The 16,755-nt window shown below is 43.1% G+C and overlaps 1 protein-coding gene across 1 annotated transcript; it reads right to left on the bottom strand.

Moving 5' to 3' along the window:
• Positions 1-531: 531 nt before the first annotated feature.
• On the bottom strand, positions 532-7,965 carry bmf1 (BCL2 modifying factor 1). Its single transcript, XM_079573169.1, has 4 exons — positions 7,743-7,965; positions 5,992-6,187; positions 5,283-5,488; positions 532-1,933 (listed from the first exon to the last, which is right to left on the bottom strand). The coding sequence occupies exons 2-4, from the start codon at positions 6,161-6,163 to the stop codon at positions 1,808-1,810; spliced, it is 504 nt and encodes a 167-aa protein (XP_079429295.1). The 5' UTR covers positions 6,164-6,187; positions 7,743-7,965; the 3' UTR covers positions 532-1,807.
• Between the last annotated feature and the right edge of the window lie 8,790 nt (positions 7,966-16,755).

A 16,755-nucleotide genomic window follows, 5' to 3' on the forward strand; every position in this document is an offset into this window, starting at 1 on the left:
ATTTCTCCGCTTGCATGTAAACAGCAAATGATTCTCAAGGATTTTCAGTAGCTGCAACATCCGTCCCTGAGAAATATAAAGATACAGAGAGGAAAAACACCTAATGACGCAGTGATAAACTTGACACTGTATTGGAGCATTTAAAGGTAAAGAGCCCTGATATGTTCTGCTCCATGGGTCCACATGCTGGCCTGGCACACAGCATCTTCAACAGTGTCCTTAACATATTCAATAATTATAGTCACGGCTTGTCAATGGTGATTACATAGGTCCCAAACCAGAGCACCAGAACAACTCCCTAAAAAAATGATTCCATAAAAGTTGGTGGTTCATGCTAAGACGTAGCCTGAGTGGTAAAGTTCCTTTTCACAGGTTAAAATGACTAATCAACAGTGACCTCGAAACTCACTTTGGCTCCGGAAGAAAAAATACTGTTCATTTAAAAAAAATTTTTAAAAAAAAATACTATATATAGATATTAAGAGATACTAATCAGCTAAACGTATTACTCAGGTTATTAATCCAAAAAAAGTGTTTTGTTATTTTCAAGTAATTGGTATTTCTATTCTGTAAAAATAAATCTGCTATTGGACAATTTGCGTCTCATATGCTTTTACTTCCGGATCCAAGGAAACTTCGAAGTGTGTGTGGGGGTGGGGCTGTTGAGCTCCACTGGTTTGGTGTCCAGAAGGGAGGAAAAAAATATCAGAAGTCATAGCCATTTTTAGTGAGGTGCTGAAATGTTGTATTGATATTGAAAGATATACTTCATGGAGAAGGACAAAGGTGGGTAACAATACGATCTGCTTTGAAGAATGTGTGTAGCTTAGTGCAAAAACAGTGGATCCAGCGCTCCACTCGAAGGGCATGAGAGAAACAATCGTAAAAACACAAAGACGAGAAATACAGCCTCCATTGGTCTCTGCTACTGTCTGAAATGCCACAAAAGTTCAACATGCCACAAACTTAGCCCAATGCATTTTTTTTGTGTTTGAAAAGCCCCTTTGGATTCTGTTATGGAAGCTTTGATGTTTACTTCACTATTCAGTCAAAAAATGACGTGTGCCAAATGAATTTGTTGAAATGGCTTGTTTGCTGATAAGGATTCATAACACTGTCGACAGTACAGTTGCACTCACCGGGCTTGTTTAACCAGTGAGTGATGCGCGCTAACTCCACCCCGATACTGGTGAGTCATAGGCCAATGTCCATGTGTTTAGTATATGGCGTGTTGACTTATTGAAAGGCATAATACATGTCTTTTTGCTCCCAGTGTTTAAAAAAAAAAAAGGATGTTTACAATACCAAAAGAAAAAATCTTTAGAAATCTTAGAAAATTCAAAACAAAAACCAATTAACAGATGAATTGCTGTGGTGCAAAATGCATTGTTCGGAGTCTTTGGGAGAAAAAAAAAAAATTGTAACTCAACTTGACTGGTCACCCGGAAAACTTCAAAACCGAAAAAAACCTTCTTCTTGATTTTGTTCAATACTCTTTCTGGCAGAAGACATTTGAAAAATAAGGCATTCCCAGGGTCTGCGGAGGATACATGTTGAAGTGCAAAAAGATCATTCAGTACTGTACAAAACTACTACACAACATGTTTACCAAAATATTGACATTGTTCTGTGGAGTAATCTCAGAACACCATGGCATCGCCTTGGAAAGACCAAAAAAAAAAAAAAGTATAAAAGTTGGTTGTCTCCGTCCCGCGGTGACGCTTCTCTTTTTGTTTCATCTCCACAACAGACCCGTGTTGGATTAGACAGTGCCATTAGGAGTCCAGTTCCTCACATCGGGACAGTCTCACCTCTGTCCCACTGCCCCTCGCCCCCCTCCAGCCATGAAGCCCCCCCGGTCCAACAGCAGACTGAGCAGGGCTGCGGCCAGGCGCCACCACGCAGGGCCCTGGTTCCTTTGGTGTCGTTGATACTGCAACAAAAAGAAATGCATGTTAGCAAACCCCCAGCTGCAGAAAACATTTGCAGAAATGAAAAACAGATAGATTAGGATGGCGTGCAACATTTTTTTTCTTGATTGCCAGACGTCAGTAGAAACTCAGGAGGCGTGAAGACAAAAACTAGACAGCGGAACATGGCCTGTATTATGTAAACAGTCTCCCCGTCAATGACAATACTTATTAGAAAGTGTCCAAACACAATGTGGGCTTCCCTTCAGACACCCCCAGCTATAAACACATTCATCACTGAGTGTCCATATCTTCCTGGCAGAGAGCAGCGGTTGCTCAGGAGCCAATTGGGTTGCGTGTGATTAGAGGGATAATACTATCTGTGCCGTCGAGAAGTGAAGATAAGATAATTGCGGCAAAAGGAATTAGGGAGCTCTCCACCGGACTGTGTGGAGCGCGTCTATCAGAGGTACAGTAGCTCATGTGCAGACAAAAGACAGACTCCCTCCAGCCTGATAACACACAACTATTTTCAGTCTACAGCTACAATAAGAAAAACACATCTGTGAGGACACGCCAAAGGTCACGACCTCGTCTTGACCGCACAATTGTTTAGAGAGCTTCCCTAGAGTCATAGTTATAGCTTATGTCTGTTAATATGGTGTCCTGACATTGACCTACTGGTAGTTTCTGTGATAAGCTTTAGTCTGCCCTTATCAACCTGTGTTGATGTTTGCATGAGTGTTGCATAAGCTCTGACAAGATTTTGTTTACACTGCCATTTTCCCCTTAACATGGAGTTTAAAGTAGAATAGAGACACAAACAGGTCATAGCATTAAGTCTGATAACATGACGAAACTAGTCCCTGTTGAATAGTCTGGTAAAAATCAGTCAGGGAACTTTTGATAAGGAAGACTGCTGGCATAATATCTGTTGGAAATGAACATAGATAATATTTACATTCAGCCACTGACATGTCCAAACCTATGTCACAGACTTGGAGTTACAGCAGAGCAGCAGAGAGCAAGCTTTTTACACTTCTGAACAATGATTGTTTACCGTGAGAGATGTGTGTTATTCATCTTCATAAACAGAAGCAGAGCTTTTGTGACACAGACCTTTTGCCCTCGGTTCTATCAAGTCCAGAGAGCAGAGCATCAACACGAACAAAGACAGAGTGATAATAAGAAGTGTGCAAAGAACTTTCGCAACAAGTCACGAGTCACACTCAACTGTCAGAATGAGTCTAAATTTAGACAGCGATAAGAGGCCGAGCCTGTGCAGATGCTCCTGTCGTCACAGTGACACTGGCCTGATGTGCTTTATCACTGCACATGTGTCTGTCCGGCTGCGCAGAAGCCGAACCTTATCTCTCAGGACAAACAGACCTGCTCACCTCTGCAGCACACACTGGATTAGTCACAACAAGGAGCAGACAGACAGGCAAAAGTAAAGACATAGCATTAAATGATACTGAAAAACGCACTGAGATGTGGCTATATGCAATCAGAGGCAATACCTCCTGAAATCAAGTACTGCTCATATTCAGCTGTTTGAAAATGTATTGCAGGCAAAAAGAAAGTGCCCTAAGAGCAACAGATAAAGCTCCAGCTACACACACACACACACACACACACACACACACACAGGCGATATTCAAGCCTGCTTTCAACACCTCCTATCAAAAGCACCAGGACTCGTCTCTGTAAAAAAAACACAGGGATGAAACCTAACACTAGAGCTGGCCCTGTGCAGCAGTCTTCCTGCTATTGTGACTGTCATTACTGCCATGGCTCAAATGGCCAGGATGGCTAATGTCCACCTTCCTCTGGGGGAACTTAGTGCCCTCCAGCTCTCTCTGACGAGGAGCAATTTATCTGTCAGCATCCACCAACTCTGCTTCGCTACTTAATCCCTGCTTTAGCCAGGGGCCATGGGCCCCATGAAGTACACTCACAGGCACAACGCTCCCAAATCTACCAAGAAAAGAGCAGAGCAAAGCACTCTATGGGTTTAGGGACAAGTGCTGTGCTGAATGTGTGTAATCAGCCTCTGACAGGAGAGAGGAGACAGCACAGAGAGAAGGCAGACACAAACAGTTACCCAGAGTACTGTACCCAAGGGCCAGGCTGCGACAGAGCAGAAAAACAACTACAGCTGTATTCGTGCATGAGCCTGTTCAAAACACAATATTTGCACAACATTGAAACAGGGCTAAAAATTGCTGCCGTTGACTCTAAACACACACGAGTGAAAAAACATTATTACTATTCACAACTTGTATCAATCTGAAAGTCACAGTGGTCCTGTCTGACATCACAGGGCTCCAGGCTGTCGGTCACACTGTCCTGTCTGAAGTTTACTCAAGCAACAACGGCCCACAAACCACTTCCTCCTCCCGCATCAGCCCCTGTTGTACGTCAATAGGCCCAGACACACAACAAGTCTCCGTGTGTCCAACATTGTCTGCTTGTCTAATGTTTAATGCTGGTGTCACAACAGATGAGTCATACTAGTGCACAGTGCAGGCAGAAAGAAGTCTGATAAGTAGCAGTAATCAGGGGTTTGCCTGTGTAACTGCAGGTCCTGTTTTTAAAAAACAATTCTAGTTCAACTATTTTCTGTTTGAGGCCTTAATATGTGTATATGCTTACTCATGTGAGCCTGTATAATGGCCTGTTGTTTAGGTGTCTCAGGCCTAATGGGAGACTCCCTGGAACTACAGCTGTTCCCTCAGGACGCACGCTTTCAGCTTCGGGTTACAACAAGTACCTTCTCCCGCCACAACTGCTTCTCCTGGACCAACACTGAGGTATTACTATATAAGCGGAGATGGTGCTTATGTGCAACAGGTTCACAATAAATTAAAAACAAATTGTAAAAGAAATCAGGCTGAGAAAGGAGCAGCTCAAGTGCTTTGTTCAAGGCTAAGCATCCTACCAAAGTCTTGCCTGGGGAAACAGGAGTGAAGAGAGAGAAATAAACAGGAAGACAAGGCAGGGGGAGGGCTCAGAGCTGGCAGAGTATGGGGGATGGGGCGTCCTGAGGCTGAAGGGAAGAGAGGGGGGTGACGTAGGGATAAAGTTCTACACATGCTCTGCCTCTACAAAACAAACAGGCAGGGAATGCATGAATCAAGTTTTTGTCAGGTCAGTATGGGTATAAAAGTTTGTGGAAAGTCATGTGGTAATTGCAGCTGATGTATAGTGTATTGTGTAGAATAAAACATACTGGAACCAATTTCATGAATATATATTTTTTGTAAAAGATGAAAAAAAGCAAAAACACAGAGATTTCCTTCACTTTGTAGCTTAACTTTTTAAACAGATGTTAGAGTTTTACAAATCTATGTGCAGTCAGTGTTCTCTCACCAGCCGTAAATGATCCCGGTGAAACTGGTCTCCGATCAGCTGGAGCTTCTGGCCGATGCACGCCTCCACACTGCGCTCAGCAGGAAGCTGCCTGGGAGGCTGGTCTACCCCGTTCTGCATCTCTCCCTCTTGTAGTGGTCCACTTGTTTCCTGATCTTCAATAAGCTCAAAATGGGCCGGGAAGTGCAATCGAAAACCTGCGTTGCCTGTTAAGTGTCAAAGATATTTCATCAACAGAAATCATGCAGTGGTAAATGACTTCTGTTGTGTCCAGTAACAGTAGTTTCAAAAGCTGCTCAACGTTAAACCATTAAATAATTTTCCAACTGTGTCGGTAGTTTAGAGCCAACTCATAAATTCACACAGCTAGGGGCAGTGGCAGCACTTTGCTGTGGTATATATCTTTTATATAGTTTCTGTTGGGTTACAGGTGAACACTTCTGGCACGTCCTGTGAGTCACAATGCCAGTCTGGCGCCCTGTGAATGGCAGTGCAGCTGAGTACACTCAATATGGATCATAAAAACTGGACTGTCAGGCGCCGAGAGGTGATCAGACTAACAACACTGATGATGTACACTGATGCACTTTTCTCACACTACCTCATGTTAGAGTAGTGTATGCTTCTGTTTTATACCTTTAGCTGTCACGCACAGGGTCATGTTCCCTTTCGCTTTTTCCTCTTTTGAGCAAACAAGAGAAGAGCTTACCGTAAAAGAGTGGTCTGGGCTCCTCTGCCACTCCAAAGGGAAGCATGCCTTTGCTGGGTGCCAGGGCAGGGCCGGGGGTCTGCGTGGCCCGGTCTTCACACTTTATCTGTCTGAATGTGGAGTGCCAGCAGTGCAGCTCTGGCTCAAACACATCATCCTCCTCATCCTCCATACGGGGCGCTGCACGCTGAGTGACCTAACAAAGACATGGGAAATGTGATGTAGCTACTGATGAGGAATTTGTCCTCCACTGGACTGACTGACATTACATATAGTCAATCAAATGATCTCACAAACATGTATAACAAGTAAATTCCCTTCTCTATGTTTATAGACAACCTGTCTGCTTCATAATGAGTGCCCTTGGATCAATAAAACCTCTCTGGTCACGTTGGTGGAGGGAACATGAGCAGATGGGCTGTCCTCACTTGTGGCTGAGTCCACAGTGAATTGAGTTAAATGGTTGTATGCATCTCAAAGATGAAACCACACAGTTTTCTGTGGTCACGAGAGACTCACTGCAGATACATTGACACAAATAATGGTTTGGCTCACTAGGTCAAAACAGACGAGGATTCTTTGTTCCAGCAGCAATCTGGCCGTGAGCCCAACAACTTATCAGATGGTTATATGAACGGTGTCATCGCTGTATTCAAATGTGGAATCTGACCACAGAACAATTTAACACTCTCGCTTGTGTCTCTCTACAAACAACATCAACATCATGCATCAAACAGCATTCAACCTGAAGTCATTTGCTGGGTCAAAGAGTTGTCAAAATATGGATGAAATATAAGTTGTCCCACCAACCAAGCCCCCAAGTTGCCACTGAATTGTAATACAGGGTTCTTATACCACTACCACAGTTTAAAATGTGGGCTGGAGCCAAAGGGTAATGACAGTCTATGAGGAGCACTCTCCCTGGCTCAGTCTGTCAGCCTGCCAGCACTGAGTTTTCATTTCTTCACCCAACATGAGCAGATTGCCACTGTAGCATGCCCAGACCTCACGCTACACTCTGCGCCTTCACAATAAACCCTCTATGTAAAACCACTTAATGCTTTGTTTTGACAAACACAAACTAGGAGCATGGAAGGCCCAGCAAAAAAGAACAGTCCAAATTTTCAGCAAGGCTTATGTGTGCCCTAAAGTATACTGCCCAGCTGTGTTTGAGTCAGTCAGTGGCTCCCCCTGCTGCAAACAAAAATAACCCGAACACAAAAGAGGAGGGGAGTGGGGAGAGAGGCGAGTGTTATTGACACAGTTTCTGCTTGGCCACAAGAAAAGACTTTCTCATCATAACCCAATAAAAGCAACTTGTATTATACAAACACACGACAGAGGAAGTGATGAAACAGGGAAAAGACTCGGTAGTCTTCACATAACCTGTATATTTAAGATATCAGCAATAGATACAATTATGTTATAGCACTATAGACAGTCAAATAGTTTCAGTATATAAAAGCAGTGTGCGTGAGGAGCAAAGCGCGTGTGGTGTTGTTGTTGTTGCTCTGCAGCGCGTGTAACAAGTGCAGCGCGTCTGAGCCATTGACGGACCGGCACCGGCGCGTGAAGCCGGCAGCCTCTCCGTCCCCGTCGACAAGAAGAATAGAATAAACACACGATCAGGTTTATGAACGCTTAGGTGTTCACCGGCACAGAGGTTATACGTCATACGGTTTTAATCATGTTTATAACTGACACAGAAAGCGTGGCTGATTTAACATCAAACACCAGCTCAGTGCACTTACCACAAATACGCCTTTGTGAGACAGCTTTAATAAGAAAAATCAGAGCGAGTTCATATCCATGCGCATCCAAAAAACTTTAGTCCGAATCAGCTCCACGACAACTTCATTCTGTGAGGAGAAGGGCAAGCGGCTGATTTCATTTCGCCGACGTCAGCTCCACTGTGACTCCGCCGCCGGGGCGTGGGCACAACTTTAGTAAATAAACCCCAGCAAAAGGCGAAGCCGACCAGAGTCACTCTGCGCGAGTATGGGCTACATACAGCCACGTCGACCAATCAACGGCTTTGTTATGATCCCGCCTCTCGACACTGTTTTCGTGCACGTGGCCGGGAAATTCCCCCTAGCACGAGACCGCTTTACTACAGGCAGAGTCGGCTTCACTGTGAGGCTCCTGTGAACCTGTGAGCAGTGCGCGCACAGCTGTCAGCCGCGCTGCACTGCGCCTTTACTGTCAAACCAGCTCCTCAAGGGTAAGGGAGAGAAACACACTGGCTCTACAGCCTAGACCAGGATCTATGGAGGCAATGAGCATCAACTCTTACATCAACTCTGCTACATTTAAGTTAATAATCATATTAGTGTACAAGCTTGGCAATATGGTATCTCTTTCACCTGATCAAGGGGTTAGGGTTATGGGTTACAAACAACAATTGTGATGCAAGTTGTGTTTCAATCACACAGGTTTTACACATAGAAACAATGTGTAAGGTCTTGGCTTTCAAATATTGAGATAACACACTGGCATATAGGCTGTGAGGCTTTGAGATTTGGATAACACTTACCCTAAACCTAACCCTAACCCTAAGATGGCAGGTAACAGGTTAAGCCTGGACATCAGACATGCTCATTGGGAATGTTCAAGTGAAGAATACTGCAGAAGCAAAATAAGCAGATCAAGTATATGTCCTTATGCAGCAAGGCTATGGGGAAACTACTTAAAGTATTTTGATTATAGAGGCAGATATTTGTTTTTTGGAGTTTGGGGGTTTTGTTTTGTTTGCTTTTTTATCCCTCGTGACATGTGAGCACAAACTATTGCTGCTGACGTCCCCATTTCACACTTGGATGATGGGCATATATTAGGCTTCCTTTTGGATAGGTAATAGCCTCTAGCAAGTCAGCTACATGTGGAGCACATGAGCCCCATATGGTTTTGACACATATGAACCATAAAGGTATTCTGTATGTGAACCAGATTTTTGAGTCATATTACCTGGTTTAGTACTGGTTTAGAGACATACACTTGATTTGATTTGATAGCCTTATGTCTATATACTGTACATAGACTATAATAGTCAACTGTTGCCTTTGGTATTATACAATGGACAACTTCATAGATTTGAAGAAAGTAGGTCAATAAAGAAAAGAAAAACATGGGTTTTGACTAGACTCTGTAGTCTTGAAGCTGTTCTTTCTCCCTTACAATCCTCCCTGAGAAGAGCGTTGCTGCTCGCTGTCCCACATAAATAAGTAATGCTGTGAACTTTGATTATGTCCCACCTGCACGGTGCCCAAAGGGATGCAGAGTGGAAGGTGGATTGGTTTCCTTGCTCTCTGTGCTATTGGAAACCTGATTGCTTTTTGCATGACTGACCCCTGTCAACCTCAATGGGCAAAGAAGAGAGCATTAGTTGCAACTTACCTTTACGATTTCAACAAGACACCACCCAGTTAAGCCATTGACTCCTGACAACACAACATTTAACGGAAAATAACAGTACTACTTGACTTTCTATCCATTATTCTAAAGCACATACATAATTGATAGAAGTATGTGCATTAAAAAAACAAACCTAAGTTATTCATTAGCCCGCTTAACTCTGTGGCAACATATGAAGGTATAGTTGGTGAAATCATCCTCATCGGGCCATTTGGTCTCCCAGAAGAGCAGAAGGCATGCTTCTACAACATAAATAATGCATGTAGATAATTTCTCTGTGGCTTTACCTCTATCTAGAAACATCCATATTAAATTAAACACTGTTGGCTTAACTGACTGGCTCATAGATTTGTTTATGGATTACCCTTGATGTGAATTTGTTTTATCATAGATTCATTTCTCCTATTTACACTTATTTAAAGTTTGGCTATATTTGACTGAGTATTGCATTTGCATGTTGTGCTGTTCTAACCTGCAAGTGTATCAACTTGTGTTGGCTTTGCACCTAGCAGGTGTTCGTAAACAACTTCCCAGAGACGCTTGAGATCCCTGGGAGAGGCAAGGCAGGCTTCAGTTTGTGTTACATCAGAAAGCTGTCTCCAGGAGCCAGTGCGCGGTGCATACACACAAGCACAAAGTCGCGCACCTCTCCACGCACAAGACTTCACATGGCTGCACAATCTCATGCCCTACTTCTCTCCTGACCTCCGCGGACCATCTCCCTGCTGAGGTTTTCTCTCTGTAGGCATCTTCAAACATCTTCATGCACGCAACACCACCACCACGGCTAACCATCAAAACATTCTGCATGTATCCTGCCTGGAAACTAAAGAGAGAGATGGTTTCATTTGCTGGAAGGGGAGAAGTTCCTCAGCATAGGCCTGTGTGGCATACTAACCTAGTGCCACAGATTGTGATGGAGCACTGACCTGATAACCGGCTTTATGCCCTCGCTTGAACTCACAATGTCAGATTGGCTTAAATAAACAGCCACTAATCTCTTATTAATTATTTATACAAGCCACAGAAATGCAGGACACACTTGATAATTATTTATCAGAATAATTATGTATGTTGGCAGGATTAGCCTCAGGATCGCTTGAATGTAATTATATAGCCTAGTGTTGATTTGGTTAACTCAAATGACCCATTGCATTTATATATGCACATATGACATTTCACATTAGTTCACCCGGTTAATTCATAGAGATGAGAAGCAGAAAATGCTTGACCTGATTTACATTTACTAGCGGGAGTTGCTGTGGCTGAGTGAATTGCATTCTCACCTCACAGCCAGGGTTCAATTCCCAGACTGAGTGTTTGCATGTTGACTCTGCTTGCCCGGATCAACAGGGGTGGAAAAAAAGGATGCATTGCGACTTAATTTTAAAATGTTTGCACCCTTAGTGATAACTGCCTCGCAAATTGCTGCCCTAACAAACTGTGATGCACCCTTAGTAAGATTGTCCTGGAGCTGGTGCCTGAGGGCTCTGCTTTTCTCCATCTATAAACCCAAACCTCTGAAGATCTGTAAATCATTACAGTCAAGAATTGTGGATAATACCCTGGTATAGTTTTATGAGAAGTGTCATAAAACATGGCTATGACTAACACAAAGTTACAATAATCCAAAATACATATTTTTTTTATGTATCTTCCAAGCAGTAGAAGTCATTTCTGTTGCATACGGTCCAGGAAAAGTGTATTGAGGTTACTTTAGTTCTTCTTGCCAGCGGTAAGGCCGAGGACCATGGCCTGGTTATGAGGGATGACACCTGATCGGAGCTGGAAATACAAGCTGCCACCTTTGTAAGAGCTGTCTGCTGATCATACATCCTGTCTGCTCCAGAGTACGAGCCAAAACTCACACTCTCACTGTGACCAGTAGAAAAGATGCACTGCTGCACATTTATAATAGGCATCCGTTAAAAGTACAAAATAACCACAGTTTTTAGATATTAAGATATGTTCTTACCTGAGCTTAGACGAGTTGATACGTAACTGTCTGGTCTTTGTGTGTACCCTCAGTCACGCAAAACGGGGGTGAAGTTGGAAGCTACCACGCTCTTCCATGGGCACACACGAAGACCAGACAGGTACGCATCAACTCGTCTAAGCTCAGGTAAGAACATATCACAGTATGGAAGAACTGTGTGCCCTCAGCCACGCAAAAAGACCAAAAATGTTGTTAGCATTTGGCCTCTCCCAGTATATTCCTATAGCTCCAAACAGAGTGAAGCTAGAAGCGACCACGATCTTCCACGGGCACGCACAAAGACAAGACAGGTACGGATCAACTCGTCTAAGCTCAGGTAAGAACATACAGTATCTCAGTATGGAAAAACGGTGGCCTGTTCCTTTAAATGTGTAATGGAGAGACAGAACTGCTCTATCCAGTTAAACATCTAGAATTTCAATCAAAATAGATAGAAATATATTCTTTTCAATTAGCCTATTATTGGTTTTTCATCTGCAATGGTACAACATTTTTAAAACACTCAAGAGAACAGGGAAGTACATAGTAATAGTCTTTCATTAAAAAAATATGCGCAGAAAGGATACTGATAAATAATGAACATAACACAAACCTACTCTTGTATCCTTGATGTTTAATCTTGAATTTCCAAGGGCTGCTTGTCAGGAAAATCTGGACCATCACTGACCTCATCAACACTTCAAACATCGCAGCTATTTGATGTGAAAAAGACCCACTCCCGATGCTCTAACAGTTTTAAAAGAAGCTTCAGCACTTTGATGACACCGTGATGCCAGCCACAGCCTATACGCCACACGCTCTTTGATGTTCCCGGTCTGTCGGATTCTCCTCTGTGAGAAGACACACACATACACAAAAAAAGAAACCACTGTAGCATTTCTAACTAGTCCACATACACTGACCTTCTTCTGAACCTACTTTAATTTGTTTTGGCTGCGGGCGACTGGTGCCCTGGCATATCAAAAGCGCATACGTCCAGCTACTTTCATACTGCAGGTGATAGACTTTTGTGTCAAAGCAAGGAACAATCAATTCTCCTCTCCACTTTTCTGCCCATGGGCTATGCTTTGCTGAATGAAACCGACCGACGTGTCAAGCTGCGAATACGACGGTGTTGAAAAGACAATGCGCGGCACAGTCAACGCAATAAGACCGAGAGTTGACCACCATAAAGGCTGCCTGTTTAATCGCACATAAAAGGCGGCGATGCCTCAAAGCGTGCATGTCCCAACAGCTGTGAGTTTGGATCGAGCTCTCTGAAGCGAAGCGACGCAGCGGTTGTCCGACACTACTGAAGATTCTGAGACTACCCACCAAGAGTGAGTCAATCTCACAACTGGGGTTAAGATAATTCAACCTCCCTACCAAAGCCAAGTGTGTACAAAGGAGTCTTTCTGTTTTTGTCTCTCAGCCGTTTCCAAAGACGCCACACTGGTAAATGCTTTGAAATTCTGATATTGTTTTCATCAGGCTTTCAACACCGTGTCCCTAAAGGTGGAGAAAATTAGACGAGAAGCAAAACGGCTAAAAATTTAATCATGTTGATCATTAAAGCAGGCAGCAGTCACATTATAAAACCACATGCGCGCCATGATTTACACATTTACCGCCTAATTAACAGCGGTTGATTGGAAGGCAGGCCTGCAAGCGTGGAGATCCATGAGCAAAGAGACCTGTAATGCGGCGTACAAAGACACCATAAATGGCATCTATCATCACATACTAATTATGTCGCCTCCGGGCTCCACTAGATCTGGTTTCACCTTTGGGCCCCAGCCACCAAACACTTAGCATTCATATTTAAACACACCTCATTATCCAGCAACAATGTAGGAAGGAGACAGAGACCTTACCTGATCTGCCAGACAATCACAGCCCCTTCAGACCCCGCTCGTGTTCTCCGTCTGGACACATGCAGGCAGATTAGAGTCCCATTCACATTAGATTTGCTTTGTGTTTGCTGGGATTTGTGTTAAACTGCATTAACATGCTACTACGATGTGGCAGGAGTGAACGTTAACTGTGTATAAGCCCCCAAAAAACAGAGGAAAAAGATATAGGAGAGACAATAAGCATGATACTGATAATACTAAACAGAAGAATACATGGTCCTAAGTTGCGTGAGGTGGGCAGTTTGAGAGTTGAAATGAAAAGGGCATTCACTTAAAATGGAACACCAACATGTTTCGACAAGAGACAACACCACTACCCACAACTACACAAATTCTTTCATAAAAAAGTGTGAAGAACTCATCTATAATGTTCTACAGGGTCAATAAACATGGGGGCTGGGGACTGTTAAACTTATCCCCCAAAAAAAGGGTTTAGGTGCTGGTATCGAAAAAATCCAAGTATCGAAAGCAGGTACAGGAAAAAAAAGAATTCAATGTTCATATTCAAGTTTTGATGCTGTAGAGGAAAGCCCTTTTGTAGTTGAAGGAAGTTTCAACGCAATTAGCCTAGTTCAACTTCATCATGGACAACACCTCCCACCCACGGGACTGTAGAGGAGCTGAGCAGCTCTTTCAGTGGCAGACTGAGACACCCTCAGTGCAAGAAGGAGCGCTACCACAAGTCCTTCATCCCCACTGCTGTCAAACTGAATAACAAGACTGTGAAGTAACTCATGTGCAATAACCTCAATGCAATAATCTCTGTATCAGCGTCACTTTATCTATCACCTTCACCAGGACTGTAAACTTTGCACTGCTGACATTTTAACTCCTCGGGTCGCACCCTTAGGTCCTCGAGCCAGAACCTTCTCACTGTCCCAAGAACCCACTTTAAAACCAGAGGTGATCTGTCCTTTGAAGCCGTTGTTCCTAAATTGTGGAATGACCTTCCTTTGTCGCTACGTACAGCTGACTCTGTTGATTCCTTCAAAAAGCAGCTAAAGACGCTGCTTTTCAGACGAGCTTTTAGTTGACAAGGCTGTGATTGTGATTGTTCCTGTGAGAGTTGCTATATAAATAAAGTTTCTTCTTCTTCTTCTCTAATTTAATTTTTTTTATTGTTTATAAATTTTGCCCCTTAAAGCTTTTTTATTCATTGTATATCAGATGCCTCTATTTACTATTTAATTTGCACATTCCTGTCTATTTTGCACGCCCACAGTGTTTATTGTGAGCTGATGTAACAAGTGAATTTCTCCATTGTGAGATCAATTAAGGCTTATCTTGATAAATTGTGGCGATATTTCAGTCATTTTGTTTTTAACCTTGTCGTGTTTAAGAATGCTCAGGTAAATCAAAATGATACAAATGTAAAAGTAATCAAATGGAAGGAAAATCTGTTTTCTGGTTCTATGTGTCAAATAATTTAGTATAGGTATCGGGGAAAAAAGTATTGTTAAAGTACTATATGAGGGAACAAAAGTAACTGTACCTAGCCCTATACAAGACCCGCCAGTCACCACAATAGTAAAAATGCCGCCTGCTTCTCTCTTAGGTTTGAAATCTTGAGAGTATTGTCATCCATAATCACGTATGTACACATATGCTCTCTTAAAAGGAGCTATTTCAGTTCAAAGCACTATTATGATGTGGCTAAATCTCTCTTTATCTGTTTGATCTAAGATAAAAAACAAGTGGCCGGTGTTAGTGCTGTTTCAAGGCCATCTAGGACCACCCTGCCAAAAAAGTTTTATTGCCAAATTGTCCCATTTAAGATCTACGGTCAGTAGATCAATAGGAGTTTGCGCGGAGAACTCCCGCTGAGCTTCAAGTGACTCAGCTGCTTTGAAGATTGTCCGTGTGCATTCTGAGCGAGTTGGGCCTTTCATGTGAGTCCCTTTTCTTTTGGAGTTTGTTTCAGGTTCAGAGAGCAGCAAAAGCAAACAGGGTTTAATCCCCTCTGCTCACAACAACGGCCTGTTACCGGGTTATCAGCTCCAAGTCATCATGATGTCACAGCCCTCAGGTGTAAGAAGTCTGATGTTGGAGATCAAATATGGCTTTGGTCTCCCGAGGCCGCCTGTCCTTGTTATCAGCTTGAAACCCAACACTCGGGATCATCACTTGACACTTGTTGACAGCTTATTCATGACAAGCTTTTATGACGGGGCAGCATGCATGAAACGTCTCTTTCTTCGCACAACTATTCGCCGCTTAAGTGTATCAGCTGTGGTTGATCGGGCTCTAAGAGGATCAGACTGCGATTTGTACTTAACACGAGTGAGAATAATTATCCAGCCTTGTCCACTCAGGTCCAGGACTCCAGCCAGGTTGAAACCAGAGTCCGCTCCTGAAAGATGCACGAGCTATTAAACAAAAAAGAAAAAAAAAAGGAAAGAAAAAAACACTACAATCTCCTGTTTCTGCCGGGAGCCGTGAGCCAACACAGGTCTCTCATCCCGCATAAATCTCCTCGGTTTGATTAATGACTGAGGAGCAAAGTGTGCAGACAGGTGAAGCTTTTTTTACATTCACCAGCTTTGCTACGAGGTGTTCGAAAACATGAAGTTGATCCTGGGTCATCATGTAAAAGGTTGTTCCGAGGTCATCTTACTGAAGTTTTTTTTCTTTGGGACATCATCTCAAAATACCAACAAATAAAAGTCATCAGTGGCAGGCTCTCGAAAGCAAAAGTGTTCTGGGTTAGATTCCCTGGGTCGAGTGGGTCTGTCCTCTCTCTGTCTGGGGTTTGCCTGCTCTTATTGTTTCCCCTATCATTTTTTCTTTTTTTTTACTTCCTAACATTGCGTTTCAATTGTAAACTTCGGACTCTCCCATTTCCTCTGGCCACGTCTCATTTGCCTCAAACCAAATCTGAGTTTTATGAGCTGGTCAGTAAAGAGCCCGGTGTGTTTGTAGAAGTGTAAACAAAACATTTAGGAGTCATTTGACCTGGTGTGGGGAGGGACAAGCAATCAGTGGGTGACCTCAGACATCGGTGGCTCTCCTTACTGCCACAGACACAGGGTCAGGGGAGAAAGTCATTAACAGGCACGTACGCTCAGCCCAATTGACACAATCCTAACGATAAACTACACATTTTTATCCAAACTCACGCATGTAAAACAGGATTGTGCAGCACCTATTTACAATCCATAACAACTTAAAGGAATGTAGCTTTTTAATACATTTTCAAATCGAAAAATAATCATAATTTCTACTCACAAATGTTAGGTAATGCAATATGCCAAAGGTGTCACAAGCTTAGACTCTAAATAATGTATAAAGGCAAAGACTGGGAGAAAATCAATTATAGTCTCCATATCTGGCACTCTGAAATATTAGCTGTGGGTAAACTTCTCGTACCGGCCCGTGAATGCTTCTTAATGTATATTCCATTAAACATTTACACCCCTGGTCCGGCGCTGCTCACAGTGTGTCAAGTAATGTCTGCAGAGGTCATCA

The sequence above is a fragment of the Gobius niger genome (genome assembly GCF_951799975.1).
Source record: "Gobius niger genome assembly, chromosome: 16".
In the NCBI taxonomy this organism is placed as follows: domain Eukaryota; kingdom Metazoa; phylum Chordata; class Actinopteri; order Gobiiformes; family Gobiidae; genus Gobius; species Gobius niger.

Bases quoted from the DNA above. Each gene is read 5' to 3' on its own strand.
- bmf1 (XM_079573169.1), bottom strand. From the start codon at position 6,163: ATGGAGGATGAGGAGGATGATGTGTTTGAGCCAGAGCTGCACTGCTGG. The intron at 5,489-5,991 runs GTAAGCTCTTCT...GACACTTAACAG, and splicing joins GCCCAGACCACTCTTTTACG to GCAACGCAGGTTTTCGATTG. The intron at 1,934-5,282 runs GTGAGAGAACAC...TTTTTGTTGCAG, and splicing joins ACCGGGATCATTTACGGCTG to TATCAACGACACCAAAGGAA.